The following is a 20,916-nucleotide window of genomic DNA, read 5'->3' as shown; positions in this document are numbered from 1 at the left end:
AATGCAGTTCTAATATTTTTAGAACTAAAAAGAGCCCTTCAATCATTTAATGCTTATTTTTTACACAAAGAAACAGAGGACCAGGGAAGTCAAGAGATTCCCCTGGGGACATTCCCATTCCATGCCTCTTTACCAAAACATAGTAGAAAAAGTATTTTATTAACACTCGTTTCATCAGTAGTTCTTATTTTTGAGAGTTTGCTGAAACCCTTTCAAATTCAAATTCTGGATGTGAGATATGATCCTGTGAATTCTCTGCTTTAGCAATGGATCTTTTCACTCTTCTGTGAATATTTCTTGGGTCTTTTCCTTTTGACTTTCTTATGTATTAAAAGTCATGTCTTAACCAAAGTTTATCCAGTATATTATTACATTTTCTGTTTAGGTTTCCTTTGGAAAAATCTTTACTCTGTGGTGAATCATAGAGTTTTATAGGATAGTCTGTCTGGCTTTTATACGTGTTCTTCTGTGGTACCCCTGAGGCCCCCACCTCATTTTACAGTAGACCATTTAATCTACCAGATTCCACCCGTTCCAAGCCTCTTCTCAGTATGAGTTTTGTTGCTCTTTCCATCTACCAGTGGAGACTTATTTCCCCATTCCCCTCACTATGGCAGAAGTGACATGGTGCAGATTTCAAGGTTTCGACTCTGAGAGTCCTCCTGGACTCTTTGCCCCTTTTGAATGCTGATCCGAGAGCTTCTTGTATGAAGCCACTGGATCAAATGGCAAAGGAAAGAGGCCTGTGGAGAACGGAGGAGCTCCAGCTGGGTGTTGGCACAAGTACCAAACCATAAGCGTGAGGCCAGGGTGGTGGTCTTCCTGCCCCTCTGACCCGCGCTGAGTGAAATTGCATGAGTGAGCTCAAGTGAAAACAGCAGGCCCACAGAAATGTGAGAAATTTTAAAAAATCATGTTGCTTTTGAGTCACTGAGTTTGAGATGGTTTGTTGTGCAGCAGTGACTGACTGTTCTATATAGATGTTAGCTCTGTAGCAATGTTGAGATGACCACAGAGTATGATCCAAGTGGAGTCCTTAGCTCACTGCTGAGCACAGAGAATCCCACAGTAAAGGGTGACGGTTAATGGCTGCAGCATGATCATTCTAATGTTATTGTTTTGGTTACTGTTGGCCTTTGTATTTCTCCTCCTCCAGACATAATGTCATTGCTTTTCATTATCATTACCTCTGTCAAGGTGAAGAATTTGATGTCATTGGTCCTAATTGTCTGGCATTTTCCCTTTCTGATTAATCAGTAGTTTAAAGGAGAAGGCAATGGCACCCCACTCCAGTACTCTTGCTTGGAAAATCCCATGGATGAAGGAGCCTGGTAGGCTGCAGTCCATGGGTCGTGAAGAGTTGGACACGACTGAGCAACTTCACTTTCACTTTTCACTTTCATGCATTGGAGAAGGAAATGGCAACCCACTCCAGTGTTCTTGCCTGGAGAATCCCAGGGACAGGGGAGCCTGGTGGGCTGCCGTCTATGGGGTTGCACAGAGTCAGACACGACTGAAGCGACTTAGCAGCAGCAGCAGTAGTTTAAAACTTTTAAAACTTCTCTTATTGTGAAATAAAACACATATATTAATAGTGCACAAAAACATAAATATACAGCTCACAACAAATTATAAAATGAAAACTTGTGACTAGCACTCAGGTTAGAAGGTTTAGAATTGCCAGGACTCCTGAAGTCCATTTCATGCCCTTCCTGATAACACTTCCCTCACATCTAGAAGTAGCCACTAACTTGATTTAGTGGCTTTGCCTTTTTTAAAAATAGTTTTTACCACCTCTGTATGCATCTCTAAACAAAGAAGTTTAGTTTTGGTGAATTTTCTACAGTATATAAATGGAGTAACATACTGTGCCTTCTTTTGTGTCTGATTTTATTTGCTGAATATTATTTCTAGATTTCTCTGTACTCTTAAGAGTAAGCTTTCATTTTCATTGCTGTGAAAAATTTCATTGTAAGAATATATTTCTGTCAGATGTACTATTGATGGGTATTTGGGTTATTTACAGTTTTGGGCAATTATGAATAATTCTGTCAAGCACATTCAAATATATAAAATATACTAGAATAATGTATGTGGAGGTTTTTTTTTTAACAAGTATGCAAAGTACGTACCTAGAAGAATTTCTGGGTAATAAAGTCATGGTCACTTTTTATAAGTCTCATAGTGAAGAACATTGCCAGATGATAAAAATGATAGATACTGTAACATGATTATTTTCACCTGGAGATTAGAACCATTGGTTTACAATATCTTTGGCAAGCTGGTGGACCACAAAGGCAGTTCAGGTCTTTGGGGATAGGGATGTGATGAGACTTTGGTAGGGTGGAAAGGGGTCAGTGTTTAGTTGAAGTGTTGAAAAATGAAAGTAGTCAGTCAGTCGTGTTCAACTCTTCGCGACCCCATGGATTGTAGACCGACAGGCTCCTCTGTCCATGGGATTCTCCAGGCAAGAATACTGGAGTGGGTTGCCATTTCCTTCTCCAGGGGATCTTCCTGATCCAGGGATCGAACCCAGGTGTCCCACATTGCAGGCAGATTGTTTACCAACTGAGCCGCCAGGGAAGCACAGCTGAAGGGCTAGAAGATGCCCAGAAGGAAGTCTGTGAGTTAATCTCGTGTCCTGACAGCCCAGAGACAGACAGCTTTTCAGGAGTTTAATCCCGTTCTTTATACTGTCTTCCTCCAGGTGAGTCTGCAACAATGGTTCATCTTTTCCCCACTTTATGGGGAAGTTTGGGGAGACTGTTGATCCTTGGCCATATGGTGATAGCAAAGGATGCAGCTCTTTTAAAACTCAGATTTCCTAAGAAGAAGGGAGAGGAACTAACACTTTATCAAGAGGAGGAAAAAGGATCTTGTTAGAAATGGAGAATGGGAAAAAGAAACATTCTGTTCAGCCAAATTGAAGACTCTGTATCTACTAAAAACAATGGAGGCTATAAGATGACTGTGGTGTGGCATCGCAGGCCAAGGCAATTTGGGTTTCTTTGCGTGTCACTGTACAGAATGTGCTCGGTGTGGGCCAGGGCGCTGTAATCACGGTGCGGTGGAAGAGTGGTGTCTGTGTGCCCCATCACGCGATCGCCCTGCCGAGGCGCCCTGCCAAGACTGCCGTGGGAATTGTTCCTGTGGGCCCTGGCTCATCCCAGAGAAGGCAGAACGGTTTATATACTTCTGGCGTTTTCCTCCGTGATAGGCTGCAAGTCCAACACTTGAAGATTCAAGCAGTCCTAGTGGTATTGTGTCTCTCTTTCAGAATGCAGTTGATTTAAAGCATTTGGAAGCCAAATTAGGGTCCCATCAGGATAATGAGGGAAGGATTGAGGAATCGCTGTTTTCACTGTGGGATGCTGTTGGATAGGGCTGTTTCTCCATCTGGTCTGTGTGTCCCCAGTTGAATAAAGTAGTATTTGTGACAGATTCTTTTTGAGGATGTTTTTAACATGCAGAACAACTTAAATTTGCTTGCTTGAAATTAGGATTTAAAGTTAGGGTTAAATTAGGATTTCTGTTGAACATTGGGATTCGAAGCTTGTCATTTCCACAGGCATAAAACTAGCTTATTAGCCACTGACAATCTAAGTCCCTGGTTGACTTGGTTTCTTGTATTTTTTCAGAACGGTCCTTGAATGTATGGATTTGGTGATGGCTTTTGTGCCATAGCGTTCCTGGAAAACAAAGTGAGCTTTTCATGCCTGAGTAAACACATCGATGCATTATGAAACTGTCAGACTCTTTTGAACAACTGGCATAAGCTCTGTTATTCAAATGTGACTCTTCTGAATGGCTTTTGTGTCAGCTAATGCTTTAGTATAACCCACATAAAGAAATTTCAGAATCTTTCCTTAAGAAATTAAATTTCAGCCCTATGACTGAAGAACTCCAAAGGATTAGTCCTTTTGTTGAGCACGCTCATTATCATATATAGCTAATTGGTAGCATTCGTTTGATGAGAGTCATAGTTTGTTTTAAAATATCTTTTTTGTTAAAAAATAAAATTGTTCATGCATTTCCTTGTCTCTTAGCATAACTTTCCCCCCTATGTTCTCTTCTCAACAGGTACATGTGCTTTCCCACAGCATACCTGCCATTTTGTCTTCTTTTAAAATTATATTTGCATCATCAATCTTTTTCAACTTCTCTGGTCTTTACAGTAATCATTGGTTGCTTACTACTGTGTTCTTAATAACATGCTAATCATTTTCCTTATTTGATATGCTTTTCATTTCTAGTGATAGGAATGCAGAGACATATTGTAGCTGCTTTTTCTTATTTTCAATTATGTTACAAGAACAGATGCTCAAAAGTATTGTTATGATGTCAGTGGACTTGACAACTTTTTATGTTTTGTATTGCCCAGTTGGTTTCCAAAAGGTGATGCCTTCTTTCTGATTATGTAAGTGACAATCCCTTTTACCAAAGGAAAAACCTGATGAAGCTTATTAAATTAGGGCTAGGGTTAGGGTTAAGCAGGCTTCATAACTATCATTTGGAGTACCCTGTTGTCTTAGTAGAGATGTTTTCTTTTGTAAATTCAATATCTATTTCTAGCAAGGTAATATATGCAAATAATTTTAAAAAATCCCATATATCTCCTGTCCTCCCCTCCCCTACTCCTGTGTCTTGCTTTTGAGAACCCCCCAGCTCTGGGATTTCTGTTAACATTTGCTTCCACATTGCTAAATGGCTTGCTTTTACTTTTGATTTTTACCCAATACTGTTTAGTTATTTATTGATTTCCTTCTGTGGAAGATGAGTCTTTAGCGCTTACAGTTTCTTTCCTATCCTCTCAATATTGACATAATATAAAATTTGTTTTTAACAGTATATAAATATTATGACTGCATAAATATTGTTCATAATCAAATCTTGTATTTTGACTATATATTTTTTACTCTATTTTTTTTTCCTGGAATTAATAACACCTTCCTTTTTTTGCTTGCTTTGTTTTCTCTATTTCATTTTCTAATTTGTCACCAAATAAATTTCCTGATACTTCCAGACATGTCAGATAATCCCTCACATGTGTCTTTATTTTTTTCCCAGCTCTCCTCTGAGAGCCCTCATATTATCTTCAGTGTAAACTGGCTGCTCTCGGGACCTGCTGCTTCACTGCCGTCTTGGAATGCCTTCACGGTTTTAGCCTTTGTTGTCTGCTGTTTTGTTGATTCTCTGGTTTCTGAATCTCAGATCTTCCTCCTTTTAGATTCCCTTCCACATTTTGATGGATTCTTGGGAAAGGTGCAAGGAAGATAAATTTTTTGAGACCATGTATGTCTGAGAATGTCTTTTATTCTTTCATCATACCTGATTGATAGTTTGGCTGGGTATGTGGGTTTGGGTTGGAAATGTTTTCTTGGAATTTTGAAGGCATTGCTCTGTTGCCTTCTTACTTTCAAGGTTGCTGTTGAGTCCAGTGCCATTTCTGAGTTCCAATCCTCTTCCCTTTCTCTCCACCCTTCGGCCTCTGGAAACTTTTAGAATCATCTTATTTCTGGAGTTATGAACTTTTATAATATTCTTTGGTATTCCTATATGTTTTGTTTCATTCATGTAATTGGTCACATGGTGGGCCTTTTTAACCTGGAAACTTATGTTCTGCAGTCTGTATGTTTCTGTCTTTGGAATATCTGTTCGTCGGATGTAGTACTTTGCAACCTTATCCTCTAATTTTCCTTTTTTTTTTTCCCTCTTCTGTCTCTCCATCTCTTTGTCTTTCTATTCTTCCTTCTGGGAGATTTTTAGCTTTACTTTTCATCTCTTTTGTTGGATTCTTACCTTGATGCTGCACTAGTTTTTAATTTCTTACAGTTTATTTCTTCCTCTTTTATGGCTGCTTCACTTCCTCTTGTTTATCTGTGTCCGAAGAACCTTGGCTTTGTTTAAATGAGATTCAGGCACCTGAATTAAAAAAAGAAGAGAACTGAAGCTTTGAGTGCCTGAATGGGGCTTATAACCTCGGGCTTCCCTCTTGTATAATCTGTTTTCTTGCTGAGAAGCCTGGCTGCAGGGAGAAGGGGATAGATCTCATGGAGCAGGGTCTTACCCTCTTCCCTATTTCCAGTTGCGTGCCTCATCCCTGATTTTAGCTGGTCTTACAGTCAGCTCTTCTGGAGGAAATTTCCAGTCCCCTTGTGCAAGCCAGAGGAAGGGCTCTGGCCACTTAATTGTCGTTATATCCATTTTCAACCCATGCTCCTTCCTTCAGAGGTGAAAATGAAAGTGAAAGTCGCTCAGTCGTGTCCAACTCTTTGCAGCCACATGGACAGTCCATGGAATTCTCCAGGTCAGAATACTGGAGTGGGTAGCTGTTCCTGTCTCCGGGGGATCTTCCCAACACAGGAATTGAACTGAGGTCTCCCACATTGCAGGCAGATTCTTTACCAGCTGAGCCACAAAGGAAGCCTGAGAATACTGGAGTGGGTAGCCTATCCCTTCTCCAGCGGATCTTCCCGACCCAGGAATCAAACCCAGGGTCTCCTGCATTGCAGGCGGATTCTTTACCAACTGAGCTGTCAGGGAAGCCTCTTCCTTCAGAGATACCTGTACCTAATCTCCATAGGCTACTCACTCCACAGGCTTAAAGTTCAGCTTTGTTTTGGCTCCTTTATTTGCTGCCATTTATTCATCTGTTTCCTTTGCTTCAAGGATTTTGTCACATGTCTAGTTTGCTTCTTATCCCCTCTCATGTTGAATTGTCTTCATCCCTTTATTTCATATTTTTATATCTGTGTCCATCTCCCTATAAATTCCTTTAATGCTATTTTAGTACAGTTTTTAAAGGGTGTGGGGCAGAAGGCATTTGCCCTGTGTGCCATGGTTAAGGAAAGGATCCAGTGCAGGCTCTTTTTTAGACTGACCAAAAATATTGCCTTTTCTCCTACACACACTTGTGGGATATTTATATATTTTCTGATGCACAGGAATTTCTTTTGAAATGTTTAAGAAATATTTTATTCTAATTTTCAAATATCTTTACTTAACACTGCAGATTTCATACCAGTTTCCATAAGTAGAAAATGTGACCACCTATTGGATAGTTTAAAGGAGGCATTACTATTGTCACTGAGTTACTTATTCATTGTGAAAAATTTTTAATTTTGAAATAATTGTTGCTTGTGCACAGAAATGCCTTGTGCGCCTCGTTTAGCCCAGTGGTTACATTGTCACATGACTATGGTACAATATTAAGATCAGGAAAGTGACATTGGTACAGCCCTCGCTAATTTTTAAAAGACGTTAAAAAATTTTTTTTTATTATTTTTTTTTTAGCTGTGCTGGGTCTTTATTTGCTGTGCGGGCTTTTCTCTGGTTGTAGCAAGTGGGGGCTGTTTTCTGGCTGTGGGCGTGGGCATCCCATTGCAGAGCGCAGACTTCAGTAGCTGCGGCTCCTGGACTCTCGAGCACAGGCTCAGTAGGTGTGGAGCATGGGCTTAGTTGCTCCACGGCTTGTGGGATCTTCCTGGATCAGGGATCAAACCTGTGTCTCCTGCATGGTCAGGCAGATTCTTTACCACTGAGCCCCCGGGGAAGCCCCTAGAAGACACACTGTTTTACATTTCATATTGGGCAAAAAGTTTGCATTGCAAATATCTGTGAGACCGACATGAACCTGTTTTGTCTTTCAGCAATTTTTCCAGCTGGTCAAGTTACGAAAGCTGGGACTGAGTGATAACGAGATTCAGCGACTCCCTCCAGAAATAGCCAACTTCATGCAGCTGGTGGAGCTCGACGTGTCCCGGAATGGTGAGGAAAAAATGGTTCCATGTGAACTGTCCATTTGTCTCTGCTGATGCTGATAATTTGCAGTTTTTAGTAAATGTGGCTGGATGAATGTCCAGGAGGAAAGCTATGTATACGTTTTGGGATGAAATTACTGCCGTTATCGAAGTTTGTCACAAAACAAATTTTAGGCGCTGATTTTCTTCCAGTCAGCTCACCCTCATTCACAGCAGTGGAGAGGGGCCTGAGAAATCCGCAGTTCTCCCCTCATTTGATGGGAGGTGACACAGAGGGCTGGGAGCGTGGTCACTTCCTCAGGGGGCTGCTGTGGTGGGATCCGTGCCCGGGGAAGGGCTGGTCTCTCCTTGCGGTGGCCTGGCCCCTCAACTGCTCCCCCGAGAACCTGCCTTTCGGCTGCAATGAACAGACCTGCCTGCCATTTCGGGCATTTCTGTCCGTCTCATTTATTTCTGACTACGCCCTAGGTAGGCCTGCCCTCTTGAATTTGTATGGCATATTTGTGAGTTTATTTTGATTTTCAGATTCCACTGTAATGTTGCCTCCTTTTAATGAAACGGCCTGACAGGGTGTTTATATCCTGTTTAACCTTTCACTTTTAAATGGATACCTGGTTTCACCTTGCGTCTTATAGCCTTAGAGCATTCCCGGGGTAGACTGGTCCTGTGGCTTGTTGGAACATGTTTGATTAATTACCTCGAGTTAAAGTGGCAGCTCCTAGGAGCCCTGTCTTTAGCGGTGGAATTCTGTTCTTGCGAGAACTCTGGTTTAATGTCCTGAGGATAAGCCCACGTGTACTCTGGTTTATAAAAACGACAGTCCGTTTCTGTCTCACCTGTTGCACACCTGCTTTGTGTTTTGTTTTGCTTTTCTACAGAAATCTGTAGGTTCCCTCTCAACGACCCTCAGGTCTGGCTCTTTCAGTCTGGTGTCCTCCGCAGAAGCCCCCAGGCCTGGATGTAGTATTTTCCTGTGGGTCCTTGTTATAAGGCAGCAGTGATAATCAGTACTAGATTGAAAATGTGGAGAAGAAAACAATGATTTACCCCCCCCCCCTCACTTTTTAAATTGCCGCCCCCTCTCAGATCCCGTAATTGGAAACTGTCTTTAGGCCAAGTCATTTGCTCTTGTTATAGGGTGCACTTTTGTTTGTCATGAGAATTATTTCTTCCCTTGAGAGTACTACAGAAAGTGAAACAATTGTTTGGGGGGCTTGTTTGCTGTCTTCTTTGGTTGCAGGAGAGCCGGCTCTCCTCAGGTCAAGGGGTTTGGTGGTGAGCATGGGGGTGGAGCTGATGTCCTAAAAGCGCTGCCCTGGGCCCACACCTGACAGTGTTCTCGAGGTTTCGTGACCTCGCTTCCGTTTGTGGGCGCTCTGTTCCTCCCTCCACGCTGACCTGCTGGCTCGCAGCCCGCCTCTTCAGTCTCTGTCTGTTGTGGTCTTCTGCCCTCGCGGTGGCATCTGACGGCCGTTTCTAAGCGAGGCCTGGTTGACCCAGCGCATCTTTCTAAGGCAGCCATGAGCCCCCAACTACAAGTCACTGGCTGCCCTAGACACTGGCTGTCCCGCAGCAGGGGTGGCCGGCAGTGCAGAACGCGGTCAGCCTCCCCTTACACCGCTGTGCAGTGGGGGGACGCCCGGCATCTCCCCGTCTGAGGTCCGGCATCCCCCGTCTGAGGTCCGGCGTCCCCCCTGTCTGACAGCCGGCATCCCCCCGTCCGAGGTCCGGTGTCCCCCCTGTCTGAGGTCCAGCATCCCCCCGTCTGAGGTCGGCATCCCCCATCTGAGGTCCAGCGTCCCCCCTGAGGTCCGGTGTCCCCCCCTGCCGTCCAGCGTCCCCCCTGTCTGAGGTCTGTCGTCTCCCCCTGTCTGAGGTCTGGCGTCTCCCCCATCTGAGAGCCGGCGTCTCCCCCCCGTCTGAGGTCCGGTGTCTTCCCCGCCCCCCCCATCTGAGGTCCAGCATCCCCCCGCCACGTCTGAGGTCCGGTGTCACCCCCCGTCTGAGGTCCGGCGTCTCCCCGTCTGAGGTCTGGCGTCTACCCCCGTCTGAGGTCCGGCGTCCCCCCCGTCTGAGGTCCGGCGTCTCCCCTCCCTTCTGAGAGCTGGCATCCCCCCGTCTGAGGTCCGGCGTCTCCCCTCCCTTCTGAGAGCTGGCATCCCTCCGTCTGAGGTCCGGCGTCTCCCCTCCCCGTCTGAGAGCTGGCATCCCCTCTGTCTGACGTGCACGTGATAGAAACTGCTCGCTCTCGTCTCAGCGGCGCTCTCAGTGGTAAAGACTGGATGGCTGTGAACTCTGCAGCGACTTTGAAAAATGACCGCTGAAATCACACAATGCAAAGAAATCAGATAGCCTTTCTGAAATTGGCATTAAGAAGGAAAAGAAGCAGGGGTCCAGAAATCCTCAAGAAAGAGGAGACATATTGGCTTCAATTATTTGGGAGCTAAGGAAAAAGCATAGAGCTGGAAGGTTGCAGTCCCGTTACTGACTCTCGTGGGAAGACGTGCTCCGTATCAATTCAGTGTCGTCAGGGGCCAGTTGTACTGGTTCCCACGTCAGCTGTGTCTTTCGAAACATTCAGAGGAAGAAAGAAGGGCTACGTGCCTGTCCTCATGCACCCGTTTATACCTTCCAGCGTGTGGATAGGAGGGTGTGAGCTGCCACTGAAGCCCCGTCAGGCCCCAGTGTTGCCTTTCCCAGGGAGAACCTTTCCTCCTGTGGATCTGCCCCCTTTTTGTCAGGCTCTTGTGGAAATGCTGGGGGACTTAACCACCTGCTTCCCCTATTGGCAGAGGCTTGCTCTGGTGTGTGCACGTGTGTGTGTGTGTGTACAGTGGGAGTGGTGGAGGAGGCTTGCTTTTGGTTGTAAAGAAGTTGCACAGATGACAGAGCAGAGAGGGGTCCTGGTTTTAACATCACCAGCAGGAGCTTGGGTCTTGAGCTGTTTCCAGACCAGGCAAATCTGCCAGTGTCTCCTCTCACTTTTTCTGGCTGATCAAGTCCCATGAGTGTGAATTTCCTAGGCAGGTCAATCAAGGTGATAGAGACTGCAGCCTGAGAGACCATGTGGGGACCCCCACTTTTCGCGGATGCAGGCATTTGTAAGGGTTTGGGGCTTGTGTCTGGGGGCCCGTGTAAAGCTCTAGGCTCCTGTAGCCCCCGCAGAGGCGGCCCTCCCAGCGATCAGGTCCTGCTGGGTCCCTGAGCTGTCACAGGGCCGTGGCCGGCGCCGACCACTGTCAGGGTAGAACGTTTCCTGGCGTCCTCAGTTCCCGACTGTCCAGAGAGGATCACTGACCGTGGACAGAGGCATGAGAGAGGGTGGTGTCAGACCCCTGAAGCCCTTTGGATCGGTGCTCGTCAAGCTTGAGTGTGCCATGGATTAACCGCAGGGTTTTGTTAAACTGGATTCTGATGCAGGCAGTCTGGGGTGGGTCTGGGGATGATGCATTGTTCAGAAACCCTGAAGGGATGCCAGACACACTGAGGGTGGGGTCTTAGCTGTCCCCACCCCTCAGCTTTCTCCTAACGTCCCCTCAGCAGCTTCCTGTGGCTTTGAGCACAAATTCACTCAGCTTCTGTTGACCCCACACCTGCCTGTGTGGAAGGTGGTTTAACCTCCTGGCTAAAGGGTGAGATGCTAAGGCTGACTGAACAAGTTGGTTTGACTCCAGGAGCAAAATTAGGCCTTTCCTGACATTCCCTTGCTCAAGGGAGGGAAACAGTGCTATAGGTTTCAAGTTAAGGTTTGATGCAGTTTTCTGCAGTGAAGAGCACACTACACTTTCATGCCTGGACTTTATATCTGTTTTCTCTGTTCACTGATTCTTAGCTGTTGGAGGCAAATGCTCTCTGGATATGTGAGAAAGGGCACCGTAGTACTGTCTCACTGTCCAAAAATCTAGGACAGACTTTCTTAATGCATCATGAATCTTGCCCAAAGGGTTAGCAATTCGAATTTGATAGTCCGTGCTGTAATTTGACTTACATCACAGTACTGTATCATTATCTATTTAGTTCAGTTTATTCCCCCCCCCCCCCCCAGAATGTAAGGCCTGCGCCACCAGCACTGCTAGAGACGACTTTAAGTGGCGCTGCGAAACAGCAGTTTTTAATATTGAATCAAAGCGAGGAAGTTAACCTTTTTCCTTTTCATTAAACTTTTTTTGTTTTTTACTCCCTTTAGGTTGCTTCCTGTAAAACTTAATAGCTATATTGTATTGATTGTTATATTTAGCTTTTATATCTGGTGATAATAGCTTTCTTCCCTGGTGGCTCAGCTGGTAAAGAATCTGCCTGCAATGTGGGAGACCTGGGTTCGATCCCTGGGTTGGGAAGATCCCCTGGAGAAGGGAATGGCTACCCACTCCTGTATTCTGGCCTGGAGAATTCCAGGGACTGTATAGTCCATGGGGTCGCAAAGACTCGGACACGACTGAGTGACTTTCACTTTCATTCATGTTAGTGATTTTAAAAATAAGTGAAGTCACTCACTCGTGTCCGAGTCTTTGTGACCCCATGGACTGTAACCTACTAGGCTCCTTGGTCCATGGGATTTTCCAGGCACAAGTACTGGAGTGGCTTGCCATTTCTGTCTCCAAGGGATCTTCCCGACTCAGGGATTGAATCCGGGTCTTCCGCATTGCAGGCAGATAAATCTTACTAAAAAAAAAAATTAACTTAAAAGAATGAAGTAAATAACAAAGAACACAGGTGCTCCACCAGGATGGCAAAAATCATAAAGATAGAACAGGGATGGATGAAGTTGAGGAAATGCTGTTATTATTCACACAGCCAATGAGGGCTTGAGGGTTTTTCTGTTATGGGGCAAATAACGCTGCGTGTGGAACAAACATGGCCAGAGACCCCACATCCTGGAGAATTACTTTGCAAACTTGAGTGAACAGGAAACTAAAAGGTAGTTTTAATGCAAACCCTCACTGGCACCAGGACAGCACTTCACACTTAGCAGAGGGACAGCGGATCCAATCCACCAGCAGGGTCCTCGTCCCACAGTCAGGAGCTAGATGTGTGCTAAGTGCTGGGCTTAGTTGCCCTCTGTCCAGCTGTCAGACAGGGATCAGAGTCCGTGGTCGATGGCTGCGGGCTTGTTTAATGACATCTGAGGCCAGTTTTGAAGCCTGCTGGAATGACCTGGTGATATCAAGTCTTGGTGCTTCTCAAGTGAGCCCTGCCAAAAGCTGTTTCTGGCAAGCCAGGCATCCCGTGTGCCTAGAAGTCCCTTCTCAGTGATGAACAGTTGGCCCTTTGGGGGTGATGACTACATACGCCCACAGCCCACGGGTGGCAGAGGCCGCTGCCCACGCAGACTTGAGACTCGCCACAGCCAGGCCATTGTTCCCTCCTCCGCCTCCGCCTGGTTCTGGACCGGGCTTGGAGCCTTGCTCCGGTGCTGGACTTTGGCCACGCTGCAGGTCAGTGTGTTTCTTGGTCCCAGTCACTGTGAAAACGGACCAGGAGACCCCCTGGGGAGATGCCCGTGGGGCCCCTCCGCCTGCAGGTGCAGAGCGGCAGGCCTGCCTCTGCTGTCTCTGCGGGTGCTGCCACGTTCCTGCCGCAAGCCCTTCCTCCGTCTTTTTACCTTTTGTTAGGAAGAGGGGTTCACAATAAAAAAACATATATTATTGTCTTCTGCTCACATTTTAAGTCCCGACAATAGTACTTATTTTCAAAGTGAATATGAAAAGAAAATTTGGCATCTGTTTTCTAATCACCTTTCCATGCCACAAAGACTTTTTTTGGGAATTTTGTTTGTTTTTTTTAATTAAAACGGACATTGTATTTATTGACTTGGCTGTGTCGGGTCTCAGTTACAGTATGTGGGATGTTTGTTGCAGAGTCTTCGTGTGTCACACGAATCTTTCTTTGCTGCACGTGGCTCAGTAGTTGTGGAATCGGGGTTAGTTGCTCTGTGTGTTGTGGGATCTTAATTCCCCAAGGACGGATTGAACTCACGTGCCCTGCATTGCAAGGTGGGTTCTTAACCCTCGGACTATCAGGGAAGCCCTGGGAAGCCTTGTTTAGATGTGAGGATGGACGGGAATCATTGTAAACATTGAGAGTTGGAATAAACTTTGCAAGCAGATCCTTCATCCCTCTTCTTTTGTGCCATAAAGAAGCATCAACGGTGTTTTAACAAATTGTTAAATTTGAATGGACGTTTTGAAGCAGTGCCTCTGCTCAAAATGATTTTGCAACTCTTTCAGGATTTTTTGGTTTGCGATCCACAGACCAGTGGTTTCACGTCCTCAAATGGATTGGTTTTCAAAAACAGCCACCTTAGGTAAATAAACCAGGACAATTTTATAGTAATCAAAATCTGCCTCAGGTTGCAATTTCAAAAAAACATAGAAGAGTTGTTAAGTAAGTAAGTGAAAGTCACTCAGTCGTGTCTGACCCTTTGCGACCCCATGGGCTATACAGACCGTGGAATTCTCTAGGCCAGAATAGTGGAGTGGGTTGCCTTTCCCTTCTCCAAGGGATCTTCCCAACCCAGGGTCTCGCACATTGATTGAACTGGGGTCTCGCACATTGCAGGCAGATTCTTTACCAGCTGAGTTACAAGGGAAGCCCAAAAGAGTTGTTAACTTTTTATTAATTCATATGGTCATGATGTTCTTTTCAGAAAAATTGTGACTGTTCTCAGTAAGTTGTAGGCTTATATAACTTCCTCTCTCTCTCTCATTAGCAGGTTTGTAATAGAGAAGGTGCCCCCTGAGTCTGAGGTCATCACCTTTGAATGTATTTTTTAGGTTAATATGCTCTTCAGTCCGTCCTGGGTTCCCGAAATGCTTGGAGACTCTCATCCTCACCCCCTCCCCAGGTCTCCCCCATCCATTTCCCCCAGTGGAGAGAGAGAGACTCTCATCCTCATCCCCCTCACCCTCATCCCCCTCACCCTCATCCCCCTCACCCTCATCCCCCCATCCATCTCCGCCCTATGGAGAGAGAGAGACTCACCCTCACCCCTCCCCACGTCTCCCCCATCCATCTCCCCCCCCTGGAGAGAGAGACTCTCATCCTCATCCCCCTCACCCTCATCCCCCCATCCATCTCCCCGCCGTGGAGAGAGAGACTCTCACCCTCACCCCCTCCCCACGTCGCCCCCGTTCAGTCCATTCACTCATTCCTGTGCTGCTCTGTGCTGGGGGATGAAGTTTCCAGAACAGTGTTAGATTTACACAGAATGGGCTAAATTGAAGATTCATAGTTGTAGTGGTTTCTCCTGAAATAAAATGAAACCCTGGGCATATATCTGAAGAAAACTCTAACTGGAAAAGATACATGCACCCCAGTGTTCATAGCAGCATCATTCACAATAGCAAGAAGCAACCTGAACTGTCCATCGATAAATGAATGGATATAGATGTACATGTGTAAAATGGTGTATTACTCAGCCATTAAAAAAATGAAATAATGCCATTTGTAGCAACATGGATGGACCTAGGGATGATTATAGTAAATGAAGATACCATATGGTCTATGGCCATAGCACCCTGAACGTGCCCAATCTTGTCTGACCTCGGAAGCTAAGCAGGGTTGGGCCTGGTTAGTACTTGGATGGGAGATAAATACCATATGGTATCACTTACATGTGGAATCTAAAACATGACACAAAGGAGCTCATCTGTGAAATGGAAACAGACTCGTGGACGTAGAGAACAGACTGGTGGTCGCTAAGGGAAGGAGCGGTGGGGAAGGGATGCACTGGGAGTGTGGGAGGAGGAGATGCAACTGTTATACGAAGGATGAATGAACAACAAGGTCCTACCTGCCGCACAGGGAACTCTGTTCAGTATCCTGAGATAATGAATCTATCGGTCACCTCCACTGTATAGGGGATTTGATTTAGGTCTTACCTGAATGGCTTAGTGGTTTTCCCTACTTCCTTCAATATAAGCGTGAGTTTTGCAGTAAGGAGCTCATGATCTGAGCCACAGTCAGCTCCCGGTCTTGTTTTTGCTGACTGTATAGAGCTTCTCCATCTTTGGCTGCAAAGAATATAATCAGTCTGATTTCGGTATTGGCCATCTGGTGATGTCCATGTGTAGAGTCTTCTCTTGTGTTGTTGGAAGAGGGTGTTTGCTATGACCAGTGGGTTCTCTTGTCAAAACTCTGTTAGCCTTTGCCCTGCTTCATTCTGTACTCTAAGTCCAAACTTGCCTGTTTTCCAGATCTCTTTTGACTTCCTACTTTTGCATTCCAATCCCCATGATAAAAAGGGCATCTTTTTTTTTTTTTGGTGTTAGTTCTAGAAGGTGTTGTAGGTCTTCATAGAACCATTCAACTTCAGCTTCTTAGTCATTAGTGGTTGGGGTATAGACTTGGATTACTGTGATATTGAATGGTTTGCCTTGGAAACAAATCAAGATCATTCCATTGTTCTTTGAGATTGCAACCAAGCACTGCACTGAGACGCTTGTTGACTATGAGGGCTATTATGAAGAATTCTTGCCCACAGTAGTAGATACAGTGGTCACCTGAATTAAATTTGCTCATTCCTGTCCATTTTAACTCACTGATTACTAAGATGTTGACGTTCACTCTTGCCATCTTCTTCTTGACTAGATCCAGTTTGCCTTGCTTCATGGACCTAACTTTCCAGGTTCCTATGCAGTATTGTTCTTTAAAGATCAGGCTTTACTTTTACCACTAGACACGTCCACAGCTGGGCATTGTTTCTGCTTTGGCCCAGCCTGTTCATTCTTTCTGGAGCTATTTCTCCACTCTTCCTCGGTAGCATATGGGACACCTAATGACCTGGGGGGTTCATCTTCTGGTGTCATTATCTTTTTGCCTTTACATACTGTTCATGGGGTTCTCGTGGCAAGAATACTGGAGTGGTTTCCTCTTCCCTCCTCTACTGGACCATGTTTTTTCAGAACTCTTCACTATGACCTGTCTGTCTTGGGTGGCTCTGCATGGCATGGCTCATAGCTTCATTGGGTTACGCAAGCCCCTTCACCGTGACAAGGCTGTGTTCATGAAGGAGAGACTATTATATGTAGAATGGATAAATAACAAGGTCCTGCTGTATTGCAGAGGGAACTCTATTCAATATCCTGTGATAAACCGTCATGGGAAAGAGTCTGACAAAGCAGGTGTAGATAACTGAGTCATTTGCTGTGCAGCGGAAATGAACACATTGTCAATCAACTGTGCTTCAAAAAAAAAAAAAAAGTGGGATGATAGCCTCTCCTCCCTTTCTAATCAGACAATTTACGTCAGTGTCGGGTTGACAGTTTCCAGTTATAAAAGTGGTTGAGGGTGAGTGGCCATAGTGCTTCATTTTTGATTTTGAGGTCGCCTATTTTGTCATGTGAATGAGGCTTGAGCCAAGAGATGCTGAGCCTTCAGGCAGCTGAGGGCTGGATGGCCTCTCTCCATCATGATGATGACAACCATGTGTTGTCGTGACCACAAACAGTGCTCTGAGCTTATTAAGCTAGAAAAGATGCATCTTAGAAAGGGATGAGGAATCCTGGGAGGAAAGAAGGAATGAGGAGCAGGACTGAGAACTGAAACTAGAGGATTACATATAAAAATGGTGTGGATTTTAAATTGGCTTTGTAAGCACTGAATATGTGCTCAGTCTAATGTACCTGCTCAAAGCTAATAATAAACTGTGATTTCTTAAATCGTTTTAGTTTGGAAAGCCCATGGACCCAGGCCTTTTTTTAAAAAAATGCTTATGATTGTCAACTATAGCCCATAATTATTATTGTTATTTTTTATTCAAGCAACATTTATTGAGTACTTATATAAGACTCTGCTGAATTCTTCTGTTCCTTAAGGAGGTAATTCTACAGGCGCAACAGACATATGTAAGGAATTCAACATTAATGACTTACATTGTTATATAAACAGTGCTCACTGCATGCAGAGAGGAGTCAGTTACAGCATAACTGATTTGAAAGAGACTTGGGAGAATAATGGAGATTTCTGGTTTGGAGTTGAAATCATGCAGTCTTTAATAGTTCTCATACTTTAGTTGCAAATTTGGAGGGAATTAATGAGTGGATACATCAGCTGAGTTGTTTGTTGAAAAAAAATTTTCAAATGTTTGTTATATATTCACAGAGTCAATGGTATCATTAAAATTGCAAATATCTCAGTGCTTGCCTAGTGGATATTCACCGAAAATTTTTAAATTCATCAAAGATCAGAGAAGAGGGAATTCCCTGGTTGTCCAGTGGTGTGGACTTGGAGCTCTCACTGCTGTGGGCCTGGGTTCAGTCCCTGGTCAGGGAACTAAGACCCACAAGCTAGCTGTTCGGCCAAATAAATCAGAGACACTCCTAGTGCATACAGTGAGAACTCCAGCTATCTGAATTGTCCTGAGAGTCAGTGTATGGCTGACCACTGCTGTGTTGTAAAGGGTTTGCTCTAACTATGCTCCGCTCTGTGCATTAGTCAAGAGAGGCTGACTATTGCTACAAAATGCAGAAATCTCAAGGGCTCAACAGAATGAGAAACTTGCTAATCAGTCTGTCAGCCTGCAGTCCTGTGTGTGTGTGTGTGCGCGCGTGCGTGTGCTGGGGGTCATGGAATGGGGAGGTGGGTGGTGAGAGTCTATGCTATGTATATTCAGGGATCCAGCTTTTCCTTCTTGGATGCACATCTTCCTTCAACTAGTGGCCCCCAGTGGGAGGGGGAGATAGGGTTTGTGCCTGGGGGATTTTTGTGGGTTGTGTTGAGAAATGGCCCACATCATCCCCATCCGTGTTCTATTGGCCAGTTTTATGTCCGCAACTTAACGCAAAGGAGCTTGGAAGTGCAGTTAGCTGTTTACGCAACAAGAAGGGAAACCCGGCTGTTGGTAAGGCAGGAGGAGTAGCTGTCACAGCTTGCATTTAATTGAATCCTGGAATCGTATGGTTTTTTATGGCAGCTCAGTGGTAAACAGTCTGCCTGCCAGTGCAGGAGAGGTGGGTTCAGTCTCTGGGTTGGGAAGAGCCCCTGGAGAAGGAAATGGTTACCCACTTCGGTACTCTTGTCTGGGAAATCCCATGGACAGAGGAGCCTGGGGGGCTATAGTCCATGGGGTTGCGAAAGAGTCAGACACGACTTAATGACTAAACAACAAGATGTCATTGATCACACGGAAGCCTAGTAAACACACACACACTCGATTCTGTTGAACTGTCACAGTCTTCCAGTGAGTGACCCATTTGTAGGAAATTCAGGTGTATGCCCCCATAGAGGAAGGGTAGACTCCTCCCCACATCTGCACAGAAATGTGTAAACTCAGAGACAGATGAACCTGGTGGGTGCCCACCCATTTGCTGAGAGTTAGCATAAAACCTACACAGTACACATGATTATTTTAAAATTTGAATTTTTAGAAACTGGCTTAAAGTGTATTTTGAAAATACACTTTACATTTGAGGGATGTTTGAAGTACTTGCTTTAGGCAACATGGAATCCTGAAAGGTTTTCAAGATAGGAAACATCATCTTGGACGAATTGCTTTAGCTCTATCTTGCTTGGTTTCTTCGTCTGTGAAATGGTATGATGACTCTTAGGCTATACAAGTAGAGGGCCTAAAACAGTGTCTTGTATGCAGTGAAGACTCTGTTGCCTGCTGGAATTAACCCTATCATCGTCCTTCACTTTGCACCATGAGGGTCTGCACTGGCACCGTGAGAGTAAGAAGACAGAGCAAGAGTGTGGACTCAGGCAGGTCTGAAGGCTGCAGGGACGCAGGTGAGGGAGGCTTCTTCCTGAAGTGACGTCTGGATACTGTGTGTTTTATGCTAGGCACTGTGCTGTTTGCTCACACCTGTCTTGCGAGCTGGATCAGCAGCATCTCAGGATGCCTGATGAGGAAGCTGGGGATTGAAGAAGCTGTGATGTGCCTCCAAGTCGTATTTCTAGTTAGGGATGGAGCTTTAAGAAGAAACCCAGAGGGGTGGCACTTTTAATTATTTTGGGGAACACTCAGCATGATAAAGGTAAGGCTGATAGTTTTAGTCTGTATTGAGAGAAAGAATATAGACAATATTAGGACTAAGTACTCTTTGCATTTGGAGATGAAAAGAGGAAGACGTTATCCTAAGAGATTTAAACTCATGAAATTCTACCCAGTGAATGAATTCAACCACGAGCACACGTGGTCCACTGTGAGAGGTGGCTTGTATGTCTCATGTCCAGAAAGGCAACATCACCTAATGAGAGGGAGTAGGGCTTTCTCAGGAAGCTCTCAAGTGATCCTTCTGAGGTCATTGTTGTGTTGTTTTGGCAAACGATTGGTGTGTTGCCTGAAGTGAAGAACAGAAAAGCCCAAAACAAAGACCTTATGGGGTTTTCCTTGTGGAAACAAAGTAAAAGGTTAGGCAGTTTGAATGTCCCAGTCCTTTGGAAGTAGGTATGGCCCCCTCCTACGGAGAGGACTGTGTCTCTGATTGGCCAGTGGCCAAGGTCATCCTGTGTTCTTTTCTCAGAGTGTGACTATTCATTCCTCAAGCACTGTAATGGGGTGTTTAATTCTTGATGTGGATCCTGAAGCTGTAGAGAATACCTTCAGCTGATCTGCTGACATGTTGGTATTAGCATCTGGCTCCATCAGATTGATCACTGTCCCACCTGAATTTTCTTAGTGTGGCGCACGTTTTCATAGCCTTATCTCCTTTGTGCAAACTGTCACTGACCTGGCAACTGGGTGATCAGGCAACAGCAGGTTAGCCTGCTGACGTTCGTCTCACTCACTGAGGCTCTGCCTGGTCTCCGGGAAATTCTTCTTTGAGTACCTCCAACTGAGCTGGTGTCTTTGTTTTTCTCTTGCTCTAGATAAAGTGAGTTACACTTGACCTGTCCCTGAGATGACTAGGAAGGGTAGAGCCAGGAATTACAAGAATCATTTCTTTAGCACCTTATGTTTTTTAAAACACAGGTCACTTGTTAACCGTAATAATAAGGCAGCATAAAGAAATATGGTTGATTAACCAAGAGAACCAGATAGGTCTTTATCCTCAGAATACTTCCTGAAGGCTTACTGTGTATAAACTGTGAGGCTAAGCATGCACGGCCTATGTGTTTTCACCTTTAATCCTCAACCCACCTCCAAGAAGGAAGCTTCTACCCCCTTTTTGACAGTTGAGAAAATCATCTCTCAGGTTTAAAAACTTGGTTGCTC

At 45.0% G+C, this 20,916-nt stretch overlaps 1 protein-coding gene across 1 annotated transcript in view; it reads left to right on the top strand.

The window, feature by feature from the left end:
• The window catches only part of LRRC1 (leucine rich repeat containing 1), a 99,754-nt gene that overhangs the window by 40,876 nt on the left and 37,962 nt on the right, over positions 1–20,916 (top strand). Inside the window, exon 3 of the mRNA XM_043449505.1 lies at positions 7,650–7,767. Within this exon, the coding sequence (XP_043305440.1) occupies positions 7,650–7,767 (118 nt within the window). The remainder of the gene's footprint in view (positions 1–7,649; positions 7,768–20,916) is intronic.

Source organism: Cervus canadensis, chromosome 28, assembly GCF_019320065.1.
Source record: "Cervus canadensis isolate Bull #8, Minnesota chromosome 28, ASM1932006v1, whole genome shotgun sequence".
NCBI classification, from domain to species: domain Eukaryota; kingdom Metazoa; phylum Chordata; class Mammalia; order Artiodactyla; family Cervidae; genus Cervus; species Cervus canadensis.
Note: the sequence above shows the minus strand (reverse complement) of the source record. Positions and strands in the feature narration are given on the sequence as shown.